Below are 24,691 nucleotides of genomic sequence, written 5' to 3' on the forward strand. Positions count from 1 at the left end.
GAGAAATATGCTGCGATAATTCAAAATCTGTGATATTTTTATTATTTTTTTTTCTTTCAATATACAATATATAGTATATATTTAACATGTAAATACATTATTATATTAATATTAAGCTTATTAATATTGTACATAGTACTAAATGTTATATGATCACCAATATTCGAATACGAATTGGCAAATAAAGAAGAAGAATATTGTTTTACGACAGATTGTAAATAAAGATATGCAATATAACAAAAAAAAAAACAAAAAATCGAGAGAAAGGTTCTGCTAAGAATTTATGGTTCTTTGCGCATTGGTCACGGCGAATTCCTCATTCCATGGAGCAAAGAGCTGTATGAAATATACAATGGCATTGACATAGTTCTACGAATTAAGAAACAGCGGCTGCGCTGGCTAGGTCATGTCATACGTATGGACGAAAACACTCCAGCTCTGAAAGTATTCGACGCAGTACCGACCGGGGGAAGCAGAAGAAGAGGAAGACCTCCACTCCGTTGGAAAGACAAGGTGGAGATGGACCTGCCTTCGCTTGGAATCTCCAATTGGCACCAAGAAGAAGGAACGACTGCGAAAAGAAGAAACGACTGTTGTTAAATCGGCTATAATCGCGTTAGCGGTATCTACGTCAATAAGGAAGAAGAATGTCTAAATATTAGTCTTAAATTATGTATTATAAAAGTGGTTCAAAAAAATAAGCAATCTATATTTTCGTTACCCTCTGCCTCCATATCCTTATTCGCGTTGTGCTTAAACTTACCTATTGAATACAATGTATATATACAAGCTTTGCCCGGAAAGTAATAGTACTAAGACGATTTAAAAAAAAAGTTATTGAACCAATCGTTATAATTCCTTAAAAACTTTCAAAATAGGCTCCTACTGCGTCGATGCAACGCTGACAGCGCTATTTCCAAGTATTGAAGGCATCACGGAAAGCATTCTCCGGAATAGCCTTGAGAGCCGAGGTGCATGCTGCTTGGATCCCCTTTCATCGGCCTTTACAGGCAAAGAAACAAAAAAAGCAGTGTGAGCCGGGGTGTTGTCGTGGTGCAACTTCCAATCGGCTGTGATGTCTTGTCGGACCCGATTGACCCTTCGTTTGAGTCTCTCGAGGACTTCCACGTAAAACTTCGAGTTGACGGTTTGTCCAGGAGGAACTAATTTATGGTGGACGATGCCTTTGATGTTAAAAAAGACAATGAGCAACGATTCACTTTGGATTTGCTCATTCATTAGCAACCTCTTCCAGGCCCTCCAAAAAGGCCTGGTGCCACCGAAACACACCACTTCTTGCTAAAGCAACATCTGGGTAAGTCTGCTTGATCATATCAAACGTCTCTGCGGCAGATTTACCGAGTTTCAACACAGAATTTAATCGCGTACCTCTGCTTTAACAGACGCTGCATTTTCGGCTTGCACAACTCACTGAAACCCGTCGCCTGAAAATGTCTGTCCTGACTCTCCAGGTGCTCGAAGACAACTGACCAGATGACCGCTCGTTCGTTAGCTAGAAACGCCCTCTACCGAATCCAGTCGGAGCGCGTACACTCCGAAGTACAGTCGCCGCGGAAGAAAATCAGTCCTATTACTTTCCGAAAACCCTGTACTATGCATATTTTCTCCTACTTATTTGTATACCTACCTTTTTACTAACTCGTTTGACTTTTTTCAATGCCAAATGTTACTTACCCTTTTTAAATTTGATACATATACATATGTACATACTACTATGAGCAAAAGATTGTAAGATTTTATTCATACTTCTAAAATTATTAATTTATTACTCAAATCCTATGTCGTCTCCCTCAAAATCATACCATTCCATTCCTAGAAACAATTTTTAAAGTTAATTTACTGAATGGCCTTCAATGCGCGTAGCGATTTACGTTTAATGACTTTAATTGACTCAAAGCGGCTTCTCCGAAGCAGTCCTTTGAGTTTACTGAATAGCCAGAAGTCACAGTTATGAAGAAAGGAGTTCGGAATGCAGCACACTCTCTGGTGTGTTAGAATCTGCTATCTTTATTAATTGTCCAGTGAGAATTTCATGATATTTCATAAATTGAAAGTGAAGTTATTGCGTTTTAAGTGTCAGTATGTTTGTGTTATCGGTGCGGAAATGAGCTTCGAACAAAGAGCCAGAATTAAATTTTGTTAATTTTGTTTTAAAATTGGTAAAACGATTACCGAAACGTTTCCATTGATGAAACAAGTTTATGGCGATGAATGCCTATCCCGTAGCAGAGTGAACGAGTGGTTTCAACGTTTTCAAAATGGTCGTGAGGCATAAATTACGATCAACATGTGGGCAAATCTAAATCCGTTATCACCGGAAATTCCATCGAAACTATGCGTGAATTCATCAAAAATCAACCAAAATCATCTTTGAAATTCATGGAAATGGAATTGAACATCCCCAAAATATCGATTTATCGCATTTTGACCGAAAATTGGGCTTACGAAAGGTGTGTGCACGGTTTGTTCCGCAGTTGTGACGACCAAAACTTGCTCAGAAACCAACATTCGAAGGACATCATTAAACCGATTATTGACCAAAAATCACATTTTAACCATTAACCACTCCCCGTAAAATGCATTTTCCCATGAAAGGAAAGCGTTATGCCGACGTAGAGCCACTCAAAGGGCTTGCACCGCCTTATTGGTGGCCATACCGGCAAACGAGATAAAACACTCGTTCGACATGCTTTTGGACCGTGCCAAAAGCTGTATTGAAGCAGAAGGAAACTATTTTGAATAAAATAAATTGATTTTGCCGAAAACTTTACTACTTTGGAATGCACCTTGGAGTTAAAGGGTAGAGAAGGGTTACAAGTTATGTTAAATTTTTACGTAGAGTTATTAAAAACTACGGCACCAGCAATTATTCGAACACGTGTCAAAAAAAGGAGGGTTACGGTGCTCCTCATAACCTGGTGCTGTATCATCCAAAGTTAATTAATCAAGATTAATTCGTTAGACTACAGTTTTTTGATGAGAAAGCATCACTTTGCACGCGAAAATTCGAGCAACGCTGTTAAAGTAACACGCTCTGTCATTAAAATCTTGCGTATCACTAGCGTAACAAACACATCATAAACATTTTCAATGCGCAATACGATGGAGGAGGAATTGTAAGTGAATTGTGTATATTAAGTTTACATTTGACTAGAAGCTGATACATAGATAATACTACTGCTACCATCTATGTAATTTCAATTAGTTGGATTATAACTGTTAGTTAATGAGATATAGCATTTATGTGAAGCAACATGTGTTAGTTTACAAAAAAAATGGATCATAAAGCATTTCGTGTGTTAATAAAGTATTACTTTTTGGGGGGAAAATGCTGTTGAATTTGGGCCCAGGGAAATCCACCGTTGAAAAGATATTTGCTACGCTGAAAACAGGCGAAATGAGCACAGAGGAGTTCATAATCCAACAGAAACATAGCTCCACAGAAGCAATTTGGTTAATAAAGATTATTGAATTATAAAACTGGAGAAACAATTTTTATTTCACGTAAAAAAGCTGTACGAACTGGAGGAATAATCAAAACAATTTTCATTTCCTGGACAATAGCCGTAAGGACTGGAGGAATAATTGGCGCCCAACGCAGTTAGAACCAGAATAAAGAATATTGAGGACTACAACTACAACCCCAAGGAGCCAGCATGATTTATAGCATTATCATGTAAGTACGCAATGATCAATATAAAAAAAAGAAGAAATAAGAAAATAAATAAATGAATGAATAAACAAAACATTATTATATTAAAATTATTAAATCTTCTAAAGTGTAAACAAAATTTTTAAAGTGGTCCATAAGGCTAAATTGTTTTGGTGTGTTTAAGTAACCATAAAGGAAGAGTGCGCTAATAAATTAAGTAAAATAAAATAAATAGTAAAGGATTAAAAAAGTTTTCAGTTTAAAAACAGACATCAGAATGAATGAAGAGACTTTGAGAGAAATAGTGACAGCAGCTACAGAAAAGACTAGGGCCTTCTTCGAGAGGATAATAGGACAGCTGACGGACAAACTAAGGGCGATAGAAACTCCATTAGAAGTGGAGGAATGTGAAGCGGTGACGATAGACCCGACTGTTCGGTGTGAGGAATCTTTAGAGATTATTGAATCTCTGCAGGAATTCAGTGGCGAAAGGTCACGATATGTTAGTTGGAGGCAAGCTGCGTTTGCTGCCTATAAGTTGTTTGAAAATTACGAAAATAAAAAATAAAATTGTCGGTTCGGCCGTGTTATCGTCATTCAATACCGTGCTGAATTTTAAGGCGATCATCGCGCGGTTAGACTTTACTTATGCTGACAAGCGACCAGTCTATTTGATTGAACAGGAAATGTCAACTCTTAGGCAAGGGAAACTTTCAATCTGAGTTTTACGACGAGGTCGAAAAGAAATTGACCTTGATAATAAATAAAACTATTATATTAAATGAGGGCAAAACAGAACTGATAGAGTCACTTTGTCAAAAATATAGGCAAAATGACTTTAGGGTTTTTGTTTCTGCCTTGCGGAAGCCAATGAGCAACATCATGTTTTCGTCGCAACCTAAAGACATGCCTAGTGCGTTGGCATTAGCACAAGAATTGAAGGCAAATCATGCCCGATATTCGTTTGCAAATTCTTTTTACAGTAAAATGGATTCAGCTCAGGGGGGAAAAAATGGTGGAAGGACATTTGCTCCACACCACTCTCCTTATTATAAACAAGTGGATGAGGCAACCACTATGGAGGTTGATCCGACTGTATCGCACTACAGGCAAGGAGGGAATTATAATCCAAATTGGAGAGCTGAGCGGGATTCTCAGAGAACCCGAATGGCATCCCAAAACTTTAATCAAAGGCCGACAGCCTATAATAATAACCTACATACACTCTCAAGAAAGGGAAACTATGAAAAGGCCTCGCAAAATATTTCGAAAATACAAAGGGTTAATCACTTAACCCAAGATTTTAATGAAAACGAGTCACAATGTGAATTTTTGGAAGAAATAAATTTTTTGGACTTAGGTCGCTCCTGCCCTATGTAGATACGATACTGGCAGGGCGACCGATGAAATTGTTGATCGATACCGGAGCGGGAAAAAATTTTGTTAAACCGAATGAAAATTTAAAAGGGGTAAAGAACGTGGAAAACTCGTTTAAAGTTAGGTTCATCCACGGTACTGCCGTGATTAAGGAAAGGTGCTTAATTAACGTGCTCGGAAATACGGCTCCTTTTTACCTTCTTTTCGAACTTAAGACATTTGACAGGATTATTGGGTTCGACTTCTTGAAAGAGGTTGGCGCAAAAAGAGACTTACAAAAGGGAACCATTCACTATAAAGGTGGTGAGGAAAAATTATCTTATTATGATTGTAAAAGTGTCAACAAAATAGTTGGAAATGGGAATTCCCCTAAGGAGCCAGGGAATGCGAAAAATATTTCTTTTATATTGGAAAAACATGCAAAGGTCTTCGCAAATCCAGATGAGGCTTTGCCGTTTAACACTAATGTGGTAGCCACCATTAGGACAGTCGATAACGAACCGATTTATTCAAAGTCATACTCTTACCCGATAGCCGCTTCAGAATTTATAAATCAAGAAATTAAAAATTTACTACAAGATGGAATAATTCGTTCTTCTCGATCTCTATATAATAATCCTATATGGGTTGTCGATAAAAAATGGGGTAGATGAAAACTGGAGGAAGAAGATGAAGATGGTGGTTTATTTTAGGAAACTGAACGTCAAAACAGTTTCGGACAGGTATCCCATTCCAGATACTTCAGTCATTTTAACAAATATGGGAAAATCAGCATTTTTCAAGACACTTGACTTAAAGTCAGGGTTCCACCAAATTAAGTTGGCGGAGAAGGACGGGGAAAATACTGCCTTCTCTGTAAATAATGGAAAATACGAATTTTGTAGACTTTCTTTCGGGCTGAAAAATGCGCCCGCAATTTTCCAAAAGGCAATTGATGATGTTCTCAGAAATGAAATAGGGAAATGCTGTCGTGTTTACATCGAAACATCTCAAACAATGAAGAGGATCATTACGGAGACATCGAAAGAATTTTAACGAAACTTTACCAAGCCAACATGTGAGTTTCAATGGAAAAATCAAAATTTCTTAGGGAACAAGTGGAATTCCTTGGATTTATTGTTTCGAATAAAGGGATAAAAACAATCCCTGATAAAGTCAATGACATTCTGAATTATAAAACGCCTAATGGTTTACGAGCATTTTTGGGGCTATCTGGTTACTATAGGAAGTATATTAAAGACTATGCCTCCATAGTAAAGCCTCTGACAAGATACTTAAGGGGAGAAAATGGTCATGTGGGAACGAATCAATCAAAAAATGTTAAAATTGAGTTGGACAATGATGCGTTGATGGCTTTCGAAAAAGTTAAGAGAATTTTATCTTCTGAGAACGTACTTCTGCTATATCCTGATCACAATAAACCATTTGACTTAACAACTGACGCTTCAGCACACGCTATTGGGGCGGTATTCAGGGGTGTTGTGGAATCCAAGACAAAATTGCTTAGCTGTCAGAATTGCAAACCAATTCTGATTTTCAATGGTGTCACAGAATCTGATTGGATTTTCGTCTTTTCGAACATACGCAGAACCAATATTCGAATCAGCTGTTTACTAATGTCACAAAACTTGCAAATGAATACATTTGAAAGCAATCCTATTACAGTTTTTAATGAGTTCCGAATTAAAGAAAGATTTTAAGAAACAACATTTATCGAATGAATATAGACGCATTTGGGTGTTAAGTTACGTTTAATACGTTTTGTAAATCTTCTTTAAGGGGGAAATTTTTTTTTGCTTAAATCTCTTTAAAAATTATCTAAGAATATGCCCCCAATGTTATAGATGGGAATTTGAAATATTGTCGAAGCTAGAAGGGTAGGAAGTTTATTATCTTTGGCATTATATTATCGGCTGCGATTTAGAATAGCATCCCCGAATTTCGGGGTTAAATGGGTATGTACGGATAGGGGAGGTACACCAGATCAAAAAAAATATATATATATATTTATATATATATGGTGGCCGCTGACTTATGATTTTTGAGATATTTGCATTTAAAGTTCAAAAAATCAAGTATTTAAAATACGTGTTTCTCCGATTTATAATGCATTTTACACTTATATTTTTAACTTTTATATCCACTAACACTTCACTTATTCGTTTCTAATCATTTATTTTATAATAAATAGTGCAAAAATAACTTTAATTCATATCAAACTTTAGTTAAAATCCATTTATTCATAAAATAAGAAAATGGTTGTAAACAAGCAATAAATTAGTGTTACCATATGTTGTAATGGAATAAAAATAAGAAAAAAGAAAGATTATGACATCATAACTAATTTCATTATCGTGTGATGAGTAATGTAAAACCTTTCAGAATTCTCATTATCTTGATAAGTCCCGGTGTTGGATCGGTCAGGGTTATTTTTTTTAAGAACGGCCGAAGGCCGCCAACGCAAAAAGGAGTTCAACGCAAAAGAACTGAGCACGCCCAGGTATTGGTCCGACTGAGGGTTATTTTTTTGAAGCGCGGTCGAAGGCCGCCAATGCGGAAAGGAATTATATGCGGAAAACTTATGTGTTATATATTTCCTTATGTATTATATTGTCCTGTCTTTATTTCTTTTGGTTCTTCTGTAAAATATGAACGTAAGGTAGCACTGATTATTAGTTAGAATGCAACCCTTTTGTTATTGTGTGAACAAAAATAATTGAACAAAAGTTAAATGTTGAATAAAAGTTTTTTTTGCATTATTTAATATAAAATAAATGGTTAGAAAGGAATTAGTGAAGTGTTAGTGGATAAAAAAAATTAAAATATACCTTTAAAATTCATTATAAATGGGAGAAACACGCATTTTAAATAGTTGAATTTTTGAACTTTGAATGCAAATATCTCAAAAACCATAAGTCAGCGTATATAAGTTAAAAAACGTTTAGTTATTTTTACTAAAAAAAATGTTTTCTGGGAGCTATGCTCCTTTTTTTGGGAGCAATGCCCCTTTATTTGAGAGCTATGCTCCTTTATTGAATTCTGTGCAAGAACTGAATTTTACAATTATTTACGCTTTACTCTAAACCTACGTTTGCCGCTGCAACGGGTATGGAGTTTGCTGACGCTGCGCTTCCCACAGGTTGGCACTTCGCTGACGTTGCGCTTCCCACGAGTTGCCACTACACGTGTCGCACTCACAGCGATTTAGTGGTGTCATATTATATTGCTTTGTATCATATGATATTAATGCATCATATGATACTTTTTAAATGTATGGGGTGCTAACTTATATATCCACTATAATGGATAACTATATGTATATATTTTCTTAATCTGGAGGACCTTCTCTATCCGTACATACTCATTTTAGCCCCGAAATCCGGGGATGCTATTCTAAAATTTACCCAAATTATCTTCTATTTAAACAAAAAAAGCTAGGAAAAGTTAAGTTTGAACATACATATGTAAAATTTTTTTGGTCAAAAACCACTTGTTTCTTCAAATTTTTAAATTTTTTAGAATTTTACACTTATTTTTTGAAATTTTCCAAGTTTAACTTGAACAAAGTTATTAACAAATATGAATCTCTTTGAATTTTTTGTTTCCGATAGAAATTGCGACCTGCATACTGCCCGCCGTCCGATAAATGCACATGCGAGATGTATTGGACAATTGCTTCCCTAAGGCAGAATATCAAAGTATTCGTATCCAAAAAATTTTCGGATGATGTTAAAATACATAACTATAAACCCTAGAAATTTCGTTTTAATCAATTATTTCTTTCCCTCCCTAAAAAAAAAATCGATTTTTTAAGCCTCTAAAGCAGGCTCCTCCTTAAATATCCGCATTCTTTTTTTTCAAAACTCAATAATTAAGACATTTCGTATTTTATTATTATGTTTTCTCCTATAAAAATAAGGATAAATTAATTCGTAACAATAAAATAACATGAAGTTAAGAAACTTACATTTCAAATTTGTGTGCGAATATCTGCTTGCTTTGTTTCTACAGCAAAACCGATAAAAATGGTTTCCGTTACACAAATACAAATTCTGTTTCGAATATCAAACCAATAATGTCACTACAGCTGAATATTTTTACCGATCATCAGCCTTTGACCTTCGCTGTCTCGGATAAGAATCCAAACACGAAAATAAAACGCTGGCGAGCATTTGTGGAGGAGTTTTTACCTCAATTTTATTATAAACCTGATAAGGATAATCATGTTACCGATGCATTGTCACGACAACACATTAATGCAATAGTGACAGAAGTTATTCCAAAAGTGGATAGATAAATTTTCAAAATTCTCCACAGTTATTCCAATTGCATCAAGGGCAATTGTTGACGTAAAACAAGCTTTATTATTACAAATTATTACAAATCCTTAATTCTTTTGAAAATACGAGGAATGTGACGGTTGATAACGAAAAGTCACTGAACTCACAAACGATAAAGTCCCTTCTTAAGGATCATTTTGGAGCAGACATTTTTACAACCCCTCCTTTCCATAGTACAACAAATGGGCAAATGAGAGATTTCATAGCACCTTAACTGAAATCTCTAGATGCACTAAGCTAGAACAAGCTATAAATGATACCAATGAATTAATACTTCTTGCTACTGCAAAATACAATAGATCAATTCATTCAGTAACTGGGTGGAAACCTATCGAGGTGAATTTTTCCATGCCTTTGGACCTTAAAACCGAAATAAAAGGCAAATTAACTAAAGCCCAGGAAAATGAGTTGGCAAGGAACAATAGCGGTAAACTTACGAGGTTCTTCAAGCCAGGGGATAAAGTTTACGTTAAGACCAATAAAAGAATTGGCAATAAATTTACAAAAGTTTTTACGGAAAAAACGATTCAAAAGGATCTAGGATCCACAGTTTTAATAAATAATAGGAAGGTTCATAAGAGGAACCTTAGGTAATCATTTTTTTTTCAACTTTACAGAGTTATTTTACCACTTTTGCGTACTCAGGGATCCGACAGCAAAATTATGAATTTTACAAAATCCAACTACATACCAGTTACTGACGGATATGTAACAGTTTGGGACAAATATGACTACTTAACGCATCGAACGAATTTGACAAATTACCTCACCGTCTTGCGGGAAACAGAAAACATATTTCATATTTTTGCCCAATCACATATGACTAAAGTCCTTCAGGCGGACATTAACTAAATCTATCGATTGATTGACACGGTGAAAATTCACCATATACAAGCGGGAAGTATAAACATGATTGGCACTGCGCTAAAATACATAGCCGGAACTCCAGATTTCGACGATTTTAACGAACTAAAATTTAAAACACAAGAACTTATGACCGTCAATTTTTCATAAATAGGGCAGTTATAACAGATTTGGACAATATAATTTATTCTATAGTTTTAGGTAAATTAAATGTTGTAAATCCTATAATTTTGGATACAAACGAAATTTCGAAAATATTAATCACTGAGTAATCATCATAAACGACCAAATAGTCGAAGTCCGGAAAGGAAAAACATCATCGGTTACGATATCAGGCACTTATTTAGTGACATTCGAAGGAGAAGTTTGCATAAATGGAACAACGTTTTTCAATGAAAAGGTGAAGGCAACGCTCCGAATTTGGAAATTTTAAGCCTACCTTATTTGCGCAAAATGAATTTGAAGAAACTAGGACACATTGAAAAGCTACATGAAATGGTCCATAACCGCACTACCCTCTGCGTGTTAGTGATACTGGTCATTGCTATCATTATAGGTGCAACATTAGTATTTTGGATAAGCAGGACTAGTAAACGCATAAAGGACGCAAATGACAAGAAGGAAGCGGTAGTGAAGATCATATAAGCGGCCGCGGACGGCCTCTATTTAGAAGGGGGCAGTTAACACATTAGTTGCTAGTTTGCCCAATTCTTAGAGCTCTCTTCTTTGCTACTAATATCCAATGAGAGGCTGCAGTTGCTGAAATTGAAATCTCTTTTTTTATCGTTTCTCAAATAACTAACGAGTGAGATTTCGATTCTTTCGTACAAACGAGAACACGTTATCGAATCAAATTTCGATCCGTATTCGATAGCGAGTGATCCGAAAACAAAAAAAAATACATGAACAACGTGTGCCGCGATTCGGGGATGTCCACTTATTCCAGTGTGAGAGCCAAAATTCTTTGATGAAAACATTTAGTACGAATAAAAATTACTATACAGTGGTCATTTATTATATGGAGAAACTATTTAAATCTTTTTAAAGTATATTAGAACAACTGACTTTTGACCTTTCAATACCCAATAAAAGGATTTAAGCTGTTTTTATAAGTGGTCTTGAACGATGCAACAAACCCATCCGTTTACATATTTTTATGGTAAGATTTCAATCTGGTCGTCCCTCTTTTCCAATTGCTAAAACTCAAAACCTACAGAACTCGATTAGCTGTCAAAGTTCAGTAGGTTTGTACGTTTTGCCTCTCTCAAAAGAGGCCTCTTTATCTCTGCTTATATTGAATATCGTCATGTTCCTATCTTGGAATAAAACCGAGACATTAGTGAGACCAGCATACATTCTTTGATGAATGAACATTTGATTGTAGAAAAAAAAAATTTACGTGAAATCCCAGGCAATTTGCTGATCGCTCAAAAAAGGCTAGTGTCAATTGATCGAGAGAAATGACTATAGCATATGGAAGGCCACCAAATACCTAAAACGGCCCACCGTAAGACAGGTTCCGGTAAAAGATGCCAACAATTCTTGGTGTAATCAAACACAACCATCTTAAAGCCAGCCAACGCCAGGGACGTTGAAGAATACATACGACAGTCCATGCCCAATGGATAAACCTCTAACAAGCGTAAGACTCTCAGAAGTTCAGTCGGAAATTTCGCGGATAAAAAATTCAAAGTCTCCAGGTCACGACAATATCGACGCATGGACAATCAAGACTTCCCAAGAAATTCCTGTTATTTTTAGTGTTGCTTTTTAACTGTAGCTTCAGGCTAAGTCATTTCCCTACGCAGTGGAAATGTGCTGAAATAACTATGATACCTAAGCCAAACAAGCCGGAAAATGAGTTATCTTCATTTAGACCAATAAGCGTAATGACAATATTCTCGAAAATACTCGAAAGAATATTTCTTCGAAGATTACTGCCAGAGCTGGAAAGGCAATCGATCATCCCAGATCACCAATTTGGTTTCAGACAAATGCACGGCACACCGGAACAATGCCATCGTATTGTGAAATCTATACTTTGTAGCCTGGAAGAGAAGAAGTATTGTTGTGCGATTTTCCTAGACATTCAGCAGGCATTTGACAGAGTCTGGCACTCAGGCCGACTGTACAAAATTAAAAAGATACTACGTACCCCGCTCTATCTCTTCCTCAGATCCTATCTGAGTTTCAGGCATTTCTACGTTAAAATTCAAGACGAAATCTCGGACATACACAGGAAAACAAGAAACAAGAAAAATGTATTGGTTGCTTGGCCCCAAGTATAAACTTGGTCTGAAAAACAAAATGCTTCTCTACAAAGCTGTGTTAAAACCTGTATGGTCTTACGGCATTCAAATTTGGGGTACTGCAAGTAAATCCAATATAAATATTATTCAAAGATACCAGTCAAAAACTCTTAGACTGATTGCTAAGGCTCCGTGGTATATCAAAAATATCCATCTCCACAAGGATCTGAACACATCTACGGTGATTGACGAAATAAAAAGATATAGCTCTAAATACATCACAAGACTAAATTGCCATCCCAACACACACACCATAAACTTATTAGTCAACAGTGAAGACACACGACGACTTCAAAGACTGCATCCTCTAGACCTGCCCTTTAGATCGTAAGAACTAATTGAGTAGTTAATGCAAAAATAATCATACGATACATTTACTGATCACCCTTACTTTAAGGCCAAATTGCACTTAATGCATCAATGTGCATTATATCAGTCAATTACATTTACTTATTGTTTTACGACAGATTGTAAATAAAGATATGCAATATAACAAAAAAAAACAAAAAACCGAGAGAAAGATTCTGCTAAGGATTTATGGTTCTTTGCGCATTGGTCACGGCGAATACCTCATTCCATGGAGCAAAGAGCTGTATGAAATATACAATGGCATTGACATAGTTCTACGAATTAAGAAACAGCGGCTGCGCTGGCTAGGTCATGTCATACGTATGGACGAAAACACTCCAGCTCTGAAAGTATTCGACGCAGTACCGACCGGGGGAAGCAGAAGAAGAGGAAGACCTCCACTCCGTTGGAAAGACAAGGTGGAGATGGACCTGGCTTCGCTTGGAATCTCCAATTGGCACCAAGAAGAAGGAACGACTGCGAAAAGAAGAAACGACTGTTGTTAAATCGGCTATAATCGCGTTAGCGGTATCTACGTCAATAAGGAAGAAGAATGTCTAAATATTAGTCTTAAATTATGTATTATAAAAGTGGTTCAAAAAAATAAGAAATCTATATTTTCGTTACCCTCTGCCTCCATATCCTTATTCGCGTTGTGCTTAAACTTACCTATTGAATACAATGTATATATACAAGCTTTGCCCGGAAAGTAATAGTACTAAGACGATTTAAAAAAAAAGTTATTGAACCAATCGTTATAATTCCTTAAAAACTTTCAAAATAGGCTCCTACTGCGTCGATGCAACGCTGACAGCGCTATTTCCAAGTATTGAAGGCATCACGGAAAGTATTCTCCGGAATAGCCTTGAGAGCCGAGGTGCATGCTGCTTGGATCCCCTTTCATCGGCCTTTACAGACAAAGAAACAAAAAAAGCAGTGTGAGCCGGGGTGTTGTCGTGGTGCAACTTCCAATCGGCTGTGATGTCTTGTCGGACCCGATTGACCCTTCGTTTGAGTCTCTCGAGGACTTCCACGTAAAACTTCGAGTTGACGGTTTGTCCAGGAGGAACTAATTTATGGTGGACGATGCCTTTGATGTTAAAAAAGACAATGAGCAACGATTCACTTTGGATTTGCTCATTCATTAGCAACCTCTTCCAGGCCCTCCAAAAAGGCCTGGTGCCACCGAAACACACCACTTCTTGCTAAAGCAACATCTGGGTAAGTCTGCTTGATCATATCAAACGTCTCTGCGGCAGATTTACCGAGTTTCACACAGAATTTAATCGCGTACCTCTGCTTTAACAGACGCTGCATTTTCGGCTTGCACAACTCACTGAAACCCGTCGCCTGAAAATGTCTGTCCTGACTCTCCAGGTGCTCGAAGACAACTGACCAGATGACCGCTCGTTCGTTAGCTAGAAACGCCCTCTACCGAATCCAGTCGGAGCGCGTACACTCCGAAGTACAGTCGCCGCGGAAGAAAATCAGTCCTATTACTTTCTGAAAACCCTGTACTATGCATATTTTCTCCTACTTATTAGTATACCTACCTTTTTACTAACTCGTTTGACTTTTTTCAATGCCAAATGTTACTTACCCTTTTTAAATTTGATACATATACATATGTACATACTACTATGAGCAAAAGATAGTAAGATTTTATTCATAGTTTTAAAATTATTAATTTATTACTCAAATCCTATGTCGTCTCCCTCAAAATCATCCCATTCCATTAGTAGAAAAAATTTTTAAAGCTAATTTACTGAATGGCCTTCAATGCGCGTAGCGATTTACGTTTAATGACTTTAATTGACTCAAAGCGGCTTCTCCGAAGCAGTCCTTTTAGTTTACTGAATAGCCAGAAGTCACAGTTATGAAGAATTAATGTAGTATACGACCATAATTCAGGGTCGAAAGGAGTTCGGAATGCAGCACACCCTCTGGTGTGTTAGAATCTGCTATCTTTATTAATTGTCCAGTGAGAATTTCATGATATTTCATAGATTGAAAGTGAAGTTATTGCGTTTTAAGTGTCAGTATGTTTGTGTTATCGGTGCGGAAATGAGCTTCGAACAAAGAGCCAGAATTAAATTTTGTTAATTTTGTTTTAAAATTGGTAAAACGATTACCGAAACGTTTCCATTGATGAAACAAGTTTATGGCGATGAATGCCTATCCCGTAGCAGAGTGAACGAGTGGTTTCAACGTTTTCAAAATGGTCGTGAGGCATAAATTACGATCAACATGTGGGCAAATCTAAATCCGTTATCACCGGAAATTCCATCGAAACTATGCGTGAATTCATCAAAAATCAACCAAAATCATCTTTGAAATTCATGGAAATGGAATTGAACATCCCCAAAATATCGATTTATCGCATTTTGACCGAAAATTTGGGCTTACGAAAGGTGTGTGCACGGTTTGTTCCGCAGTTGTGACGACCAAAACTTGCTCAGAAACCAACATTCGAAGGACATCATTAAACCAATTATTGACCAAAAATCTCATTTTAACCATTAACCACTCCCCGTAAAATGCATTTTCCCATGAAAGGAAAGCGTTATGCCGACGTAGAGCCACTCAAAGGGCTTGCACCGCCTTATTGGTGGCCATACCGGCAAACGAGATAAAACACTCGTTCGACATGCTTTTGGACCGTGCCAAAAGCTGTATTGAAGCAGAAGGAAACTATTTTGAATAAAATAAATTGATTTTGCCGAAAACTTTACTACTTTGGAATGCACCTTGGAGTTAAAGGGTAGAGAAGGGTTACAAGTTATGTTAAATTTTTACGTAGAGTTATTAAAAACTACGGCACCAGCAATTATTCGAACACGTGTCAAAAAAAGGAGGGTTACGGTGCTCCTCATAACCTGGTGCTGTATCATCCAAAGTTAATTAATCAAGATTAATTCGTTACACTACAGTTTTTTAGGTACCGCGAAAGTTTTTCGAAATTTAAATTTTTCATTTATGGCACACATTGAAGGAAAAAACGCTAATTTTTGTAAAACAATAAATTAATTTTTTTGTTATTGTAAACCAAAATCTTTTAACAAAATTGCGCCATTATCTCGTAAATTATGTGTGAAACTGCGTTCAACATTTCAAAAAATTCGATATGGTAGTTATGAGAGGCGCCGAATTTGACAACGAGAATTGCGAGGAAAACCAGAACGTGAAATCAAAAAGTTAAAGGGTGTGTTCGTTGTGAAATTTAGCGGCAGTGCTGTCTTTGATGAGAAAGCATCACTTTGCACGCGAAAATTCGAGCAACGCTGTTAAAGTAACACGCTCTGTCATTAAAATCTTGCCTATCACTAGCGTAACAAACACATCATAGACATTTTCAATGCGCAATAAGATGGAGGAGGAATTGTAAGTGAATTGTGTATTAAATATAAACTTTTTTTTGTTTGACTACAGGACCCGTCCACGCTTCACTGTGGCTTATACATAGATAATACTACTACTACCATCTATATGATTTCTATTAGTTGGATTATAACTGTTCGTTAATGAGATATAGCATTTATGTGAAGCAACTTGTGTTAGTTTACAAAAAAAAATGGATCATAAAGCTTTTCGTGTGTTAATAAAGTATTACTTTTTGGGGGAAAATACTGTTGAATTTGGGCTCAGGGAAATCCACCGTTGAAAAGATATTTGCTAAGCTGAAAACAGACGAAATGAGCACCGAGGACAATGACGCTTTAAAGAGGCGAAAGCTCTGTGCAAAGTGGGAGCTCATTTCCCATTGGAGTCTAATCGACGGTCATTCTAGTGGACTGCACATGATGAACCGGTTCTCAGGCGTGGAAAGACGAAAAAGTCGGCTGGAAAGATTATGATATCAAGCTTTTGGGATGCACGTGGTATAATACGACTCAACGACTTATTACTGAGCCAGTTATAATCTATTTCACTGCGTATTTGGTTGCAATTCTTTTCTACTATTCCAAATCTTAGCAATTGTATTATTTTTGAGGAAGAATCTGTTTTAAATTGGACGCATACATATACTAAAATGAATCCTACAAAAATGAATTTTTAAAAATTTTTATGATTTGAAATATAATATGAAATATGTATATAATGAAATGAAATTTTCAAATGATTTCTACGAACATGAATTTTTAACAAATGCTTATAATTTGAAATATTATTTTTGTATTTATGAGTTGTATTGGATTCTAATTATTTTAGTATGCAATCCAACGAAAGTTGTGTCAAAGATATCTTCATTCTCCACATCTGCTTTAAAAGACGCCAAGCACGATTTTGGAATCGTGGCGAAGGCAGCTTCCATAGGTAGGCTACAAGCGCTCATAGAAGGCATCTTTGGCCACATCGTCCTCTTCCGTCGGGACATGGGTGCAAATCACCGATGTTAAAGAATTGATGCGTTTAGTACAAATAAATTAATTTGTAAGTACGTTGGTCGTAAAAATACTAAATTTCTGTGCGTCTGATCGACTTTAGTAAATTATTCAATAGAAACGTTGTATATAAAAAATAAATTAAATAAGTAAGAAAGAGCTAAGTTCGGATGCAACCAATATTAAAATTTTGTTTCACTCATTTTCCATTTTATTTCGTGTTTCATTCATGCCACTGTAAATTTCCGAAAATGTTGTTACGTTATTTTGCATTTCAGGTGACGATATACTCTATATAACTCATACACTGACCGACATATTCGGCATAAGGTATCTTAGAAAAACATGACACATACAATAAAAAAAGCAATCATATAGAGCAAAATCAGCCGGATGTCCGAAAATCCTGATATTAATTATATAGGTAATAGGTCAAGATTTTACCTATTTTAGATACAAAGATACACTATTCACCAAAAATTGTGCGGTGCTGCACCCATCGTCCAATTTTCACATCGGCTTCCATTTAGCTCCCTCATACTAACCCGTGGGTAAAATGTAATTCCTTTAGCGTATTTACATATTGATTTGTTATTTTTAGTAGTTTTTAACCGTACTATTATATGGGGAGCTAGCGGAGTTATCTTCCAATTTCATCCATTTTCACGATATCGGTTGGAGTTCTTTGTGCTCGGTGCATTTGGCTGTTGTAGCTTTAGTAGTTTAGGATATATATACATTAAACTTATTAGAGGGCGGGACCACGCCCAATTCTTCAAAAATGAAAATAAAATAAAAATAAAATATACATGTTTTCTTATTTGCTTACTATATTAAGGGTTTTTAGAAGTAGATTAATATACACAAAATTACCACAGAAAACACAATTGTCTGCGCTAGTAGTCGATATCCACTCGTAATGTACATTTAGGTATTCTGCTGACGCAAGTAAAAGGACTTTAAGAGATTAATTGTGTGCATTGGCAACATAAAACTATATTTTATAATAAAATACTGTATTTGGTGTTATCGAACAAGGTGTCTTCTTTTCGTTCTCTGTGAAATAAAAACGTCTACAACCTAGAATATGACGCAAACTGTTTGGTTTCCTAACCTGTACACAGAAGCAATCCATAATTTAGAACCTGTAATAGTAAGGGACTGTGGGAACATCGCAAATACAATATGTTTGTGGAATTATCTTTCATCTCATTAAACAAGAATTCTTCAATGTAATATTTCTTTAAAATGGAACGTTTAAAAACTATATTCCATATTTTAGTGATTTTTCGCAGTTCTTGTGTCATTGTCTAAAATCAATTTTTCAGCCTTTTTCCAACTTTCCCTTCATACAAATTTTATTTTGTTTTCAGTTTGAATGTAAAAAAACCGTTCATTTTGTTCTAATTGTCCAAAAGTTAGTTAGTTTTACATTCCTTTTAAAGAACTTAAGCATAAAGAGTCATACAAAGGATCGCATGAATGCACAGTGGATGAAATAATCAATTTGGCACGGATTAATTAAAATTTTAAATATTTAAATTGCGCTGATAATATTTTATTATTCGATGGACAATACAACACTGCAACTGTTAATAGTTTTGTTTTGTTTTTCTCTTTATATTCCCACAATTGTAATCTTTCAAAGCTGACATATGGCACGACAAGTGTATGCGGAAAATTTGTACTGCCTGGTTTTAAAAACTATCGAACGCGGTACTGAAGAACTTATTCCATTAGCCTACAATGGTTTAAATCAACTGCCGTAGAAGTCAATGTGATACGAAGGTTTAAAGTAATTTTGCGCAATATTTTATATGCAGTGAATGCGGAAGCTTTTCGCACTGTAGGGATAATCGTTAGCACATATCCGTGTTCCATATACGTCCATATATCTATACTATTTTTAATTCATGGTGCAGATATAATAGAAAATCTTTCGCTTCAAATTAGGATGCTGCCAGAGGTGGAACTATAGCCGCTCACAAAAGATTTTCGTTACTATATTGACCATAATGGAAGATCTTTTATACTCATTGTTGGTATCTTCAGCCTCACTCATTTCATCGAAATTCACAAAATCATCGAAATTTACAAAAATAAATTAAACTGGTTCTTTCAGATGAATTTGATCTTTCGTGCAACTGTCCTTCTGATACTTCTTACTCCGAATACGTTTTTTTAACGTCGTAAGCGTAAGTTATTAAAAAAAAAGTTCTATATAATTAAAAAAATAATTTTTTTTATATTTTTTTTTTCGAAATTAACTAAAAATTGGTGTTAGTGATTAATTTCTAAAAGAAAAACCAGAACGGTTATATTGTGCAGTTACGATTGTTCTATTCGATCTGAAGTAATTAATTAATCCGTACCAGATTGGTAATTTCGTTCACTAAGGTCAACTCATAAGTTTTCTATTGATTACAGAGTACATTAATGGAAAGACGATTTAAATCTCTTTAATCAATTGGTTTTGTGGAAAATCAATATTTAATTTATACGTAAAGATTCGAATATTTGGATGCTTTAGTTGTCAACGAAAAAAGTTTACACCAAAAAAGCAACATAATTGAACTCTTCATAATATATTGTTCAATAATTTTTTCTTCATTGTATTACTGATTTATCTCGTAATAATATGTGCAAAGTTAATAATCATTTTAGTCAGCTTTGTGTCGTGAATTATCAATAGCCATATTCGTTGTCCTAAAAAAAAAGCAAAGTTACTACTATTTTTTGTTTTGTTTTTGTTAACTCACTTTTAGCGTTTCTTTAGCTGAGGACCGATATCTTGTTTCTTTTTCACATAAATCACGTTCCCTGTTGTGCTTGGAACGTTGAATATAATCGAGCTTAGAGCCATATCGACATCCATATTCATTATTATCCCTATCTACATCAGTATCAGCTCTTTCATCTCTTTCTTTTTGCTGTGAATCTGAAGATAAGTTCATTTTATGGCTTTCATTTCGACGCTGTTCATTAAAGTTATGGAAATTTCCTCGATAAGAATTATTTCGTTCACGAAAACTGGCGGTACCACTAGTGAAAAATTTTTGAGACCCACCAGTTACTCGAATATCTCTTTCCCTATCACGATCATCACTTTGGCGACTATAATGTCTGCTTATAAGTGGAGTCGTTGTTACACTATCGTAAGAAGTTGGCTTCTTTGAAACTTCCTCTTCTTGTTTTTTTTCATAATGGTAAAAGTCGTCAAAAATGGATGTAGAATGCTTATAACAGTGGAGTATTTGAAGAACTTCGATACCTTTAGCATTAGGCACCTCTTGAGTGTCGCGTGAGTTTGTAACAGATTTATTGTCATTGTTTTCTAGACGTATGTGCCTTAATTTAAGGTTCGGAACATCCTTCACGTAAATCCACTTCACTTTGAACTTTCCTTTCCACTTATCTTGAGACCATACGCTTGATGTAGAATTATAGTCAACAGCGGTAATCATTTGAGCCATTCCACAGAAATGACCGGAACCATTTACAGAAAAGAAGAGAAGAACTTGCCCACCCTCCTTTTGACGTTCTTTGAAAGCATCATCAAGTCGCTTGTTGCCATGATCAGTTGAACACCAAATTTCATACTTTATACTTCGATGAATATCATCTTCGGAATATGATTTAATAACAAAGAATCTAAAAGCATCAGAAATAAATTATTTACACAGATATTACAAATGTCATATAGATACCTAGCTGAAGTTGCAATATTCAAGTCAATTTCCAAGGGATTATAATTGTTTTTATCATATAGTTTTTCAAGCACTGCATTTGAAACTTCTGTAGTTATTTCGTCAACATTCTGGCATGAATCAATACTTCGTTCAGCAATATCTTTTATAGTAGATTCTTGTTCCGTTAAACGAGTATAGTTTTTACGTTCCGTGAATCGACTTTGATAACCACAATTTGCAATATTATTATCGGATCGACGAACATGACCTAAGTTTGTATTTCCAGGCCCCCGATTATTTTGTTCCAAGATCTGTAAAGACCAGTTCTTACGCGAATTATTTATAGGTGAAGTTCGCGCGCGTCCATAATTACTATTATTGTAATTCAGTTTATTTTCTTCGCGAATATATTGACTCCCTTTGTGACTTCTGTCGGCCTTCTCTTCTATTTCATAATCACATCCAACTCCAACTGTATAATTGGGATCAACTTCAATAAATGATTTATCAGTCGACGGAGGTGGAGATGGTACAGGAGGAGGATTGTTGTTTGGCAATTCCCACGTATTAACATCCAAGTTATGTTTTCCCGGTACCATTGGCGGTGGAGGCATGCCTGGCCCTTTTTTTTTATGATTTAATGTTGAAAGATTGGTCTAAAATTATACTATGTTATATAAGTGATTCAAAAAAGGTTATCTACTTGTTCGGTACCCTTAGAGCCGATTTGGCTGGCTGCGAAGCGATTGACGCCCAAGTCGTTTTTTTGGGTACAACAGAAGCTGTGGTAACTGTTTTCTTATCCTCATTCGGAGCACTTATAATCGCTTTGTTCTCGAATTTACCCATTGTATACATATTTTCTGTTCTGATGGCCTATTATTATATATAATTTTTACATACTAATTTCGCTTTTTTCAATGGCAAATAATACTTACCCTGTTAATGTTTGAAGGATTGTCGTTCATATTTTTCCCTTTTTTCTGATTCCCCCATGAATTTGACTGAAAGTCATCTCTTTTCGTATGGTTAAAACTACCTGTTTTACCATTCTTTTTAACGGAGTCTAAAAAAATTCAATAGAATAATCGCTATAGATATATATGTACATATTAAGTTACATTTTGGTTCTGGTAATACATGTAGAATATTTAATTACAAAAAAAATAACAAAATTTTAATTAATTAAATCTATTAAGGGTTAACGTAACAGCCAACTAGAAACGACCATGGGGTATTTTGGAATCTGGTGGTAGATGAGCTTTTCCATTTGCTAACATCCAATGGCATTCAACAAAATGGCCATCATTCCGTAAGCGGTAAGGAGATCTCTTATATCCTTAGAGCAAGTAGTAGATTATAAATTTAGGTGAAAAAACACATAGAAGCCACGATTGTCACCAAAAGCGTTAATAGTATGCGAACACCTAGCTGGTAGAACGTATGACTGTGATAACAATAGGTCGAAGTGGATTCTTCAACTTTTAATCTAATCTTTCTTTTATGAAATCATTTAACACAAACCTAGTCAACTTTTAATGCTGATGTACGTTTACAGAAAATCAATGGTATAACCATTGTAAGGAAGGGCTAAATGCGGGTGAAACCGAACATTTTATACTCTTGCAACTTGCAAGAATCAAAGTCAAGGAAATACTTTAGGATGTAAAACGTCAATCAGAGAATCAATTTTATACTACATATGTACATATATACATATTCTCTATATAACTCATCGACGTAAGATTTGTTAAAAAATCGAAAATCATTATACGTAATATATAAGTAGGAATATGAGAAGAATGCTACGTACTAAATTTAGTGGAAATCGGTCGGTCGGTTCCCGAGATATGTGATTTCACCAAAAAGTGGGCGGTGCCACGCCCATCGTCCAATTTTCACACCCGCTCCCAAAAGCCTTCTTATACCATCTCGGAGGTAAAATTTATTGTCTCTGGCGTAATTAGTAATTGATTTATTGCGTTTTTAGTAGGTTTGAACAGTACCACTATATAGGGAGTGAGCGAAGTTATCTTCCGATTTCATCCATTTTCACACTGTCGGTAGGAATTCTTATAATATCTGCGCTCAGTTATAGCATTAGGAGTTTAGATAAAGGGCGGGGAAACGCCCACTTTTCAAAATTTTTTGCCCGCAGGTGCCTCATGTTACTGATTTATATCTTAATTTAGTGCTTAGTTATGACACTTTCTAGGTTTTCGGTTAATGGCGATTTGTTGGCATGGCAGTGGTCTGATTCCGTTCCCATTTACGAACTCGTAATTTTTTTGTACTAACGAACTCGCATACCAAGTTTCATCAAGAAGTCTCAATTTTTACTCAAGTTACAGCTTGCACGGACGATCGGACAAAACACTTGTACGGTTTAAACTCAGTTACAAAGCTGGAAATCATTAAATCGGGTGTATTTGAGCTGATTGCGTTAATTCGAAGCATTACTCAAGTATATTAGGGAAAATGTTTTCACATAATTTAATGAAAATAATCTACACACTGAGAGGCAAATGCGCCAAAAAGTCTGGTAGAATGACTAAAATCGTTATATGTTGTATACGTGGGCTGCTATATATATTCTGGCCTAGGGCAACACTAAGTGTTGCCAGGTGCAATCTGACATTTCCATTGGAAAGTTTGACATTTTTGACATCACTCAGAACGTTTTGTCATTTAATCGTGAAATGTTTTATTTACAGGGAATTAAAAAATTCATCTCGGCCAAAAAATGGAATGAACTTGTGAACATTTTCGTGCGATCATTTTTCACAACTTTCGACGTGGATTATCACAAGAGTGCATCTATGAACTAAAATCTTTGTATGGCTATGAAGCACCATCCTATAGCACTGTGAAAAACTGGTGCAACAAATTCAATTGTGGCCGACGCTCGCTCAAAGACGAATTCCGTGAAGGTCGTCCAAAAACAGCCGTTGTGCCAGAAAACATCGATGCCGTACGTGAACTGATAATGCAAGACCGTCATGTAACATACCTTCAGATAGAGGCATGCCTATGCATTTCTCCCACCAGCATACATTCGATATTGTATGAACACCTGGCCGTAAAAAAGGTTTGTTCTCGTTGGATCCCGCACAATTTGACAATCGCTCAAAAAAAGGCTCGTGTGGATTGGTGTAAAGAAATGCTGAAAAAATACGATCGCGGTGCTTCAAAAGACGTTTATAAGATCGTCACAGGTGACGAATCATGGATCTATGCGTATGAGCCCGAAACAAAACAGCAATCGACCGTGTGGGTCTTCCAAGACGAGCCAAATCCAACGAAAGTTGTTCGTGGAAGAAGCACTTCGAAGCAAATGGTCGCCTGTTTCTTCGGCAAAACTGGTCATGGGGCGACTGTTCCGCTTGAGCAACGTAGGACGGTCAATTCTGAGTGGTACACCACCATGACAATGTGAGCTCTCACACATCGGCTCAAACAAGCGCCTTTTTGACCGACCAAAACGTCGAATTGATGGGTCATCCGCCATACAGCCCTGACTTGGCACCCAATGACTTCTTTTTATTCCCACACATCAAGAAAATAATGCGTGGTCAACGATTTTCGTCGCCAGAAGATGCTGTTGAAGCATTCAAAAACCATGTTTTGGAGGTGTCTCAATCGGAGTGGACAAAAGTGCTTCGAAAATTGGTTTGAGCGCATGCAAAAGTGTATAAATCTTGATGAAGAA

The 24,691-nt window shown here is 36.0% G+C and overlaps 1 protein-coding gene across 2 annotated transcripts in view; it reads right to left on the reverse strand.

Annotated features, from left to right (window-relative positions):
- Nucleotides 1-19,747: 19,747 nt before the first annotated feature.
- The window catches only part of LOC126764046 (YTH domain-containing family protein), a 70,738-nt gene continuing 65,794 nt past the window's right edge, over nucleotides 19,748-24,691 (reverse strand). For both annotated transcript variants that reach the window (XM_050481785.1, XM_050481787.1), the window contains 5 exons: nucleotides 21,921-22,048; nucleotides 21,697-21,858; nucleotides 21,001-21,638; nucleotides 20,053-20,944; nucleotides 19,748-19,999 (listed from right to left, as the gene is read on the reverse strand). In XM_050481785.1, coding sequence (XP_050337742.1) covers nucleotides 19,979-19,999; nucleotides 20,053-20,944; nucleotides 21,001-21,638; nucleotides 21,697-21,858; nucleotides 21,921-22,048 — 1,841 coding nt within the window. In that variant the 3' untranslated portion in view covers nucleotides 19,748-19,978. The remainder of the gene's footprint in view (nucleotides 20,000-20,052; nucleotides 20,945-21,000; nucleotides 21,639-21,696; nucleotides 21,859-21,920; nucleotides 22,049-24,691) is intronic.

The sequence above is a fragment of the Bactrocera neohumeralis genome, unplaced genomic scaffold (assembly GCF_024586455.1).
Source record: "Bactrocera neohumeralis isolate Rockhampton unplaced genomic scaffold, APGP_CSIRO_Bneo_wtdbg2-racon-allhic-juicebox.fasta_v2 cluster09, whole genome shotgun sequence".
Classification (NCBI taxonomy): domain Eukaryota; kingdom Metazoa; phylum Arthropoda; class Insecta; order Diptera; family Tephritidae; genus Bactrocera; species Bactrocera neohumeralis.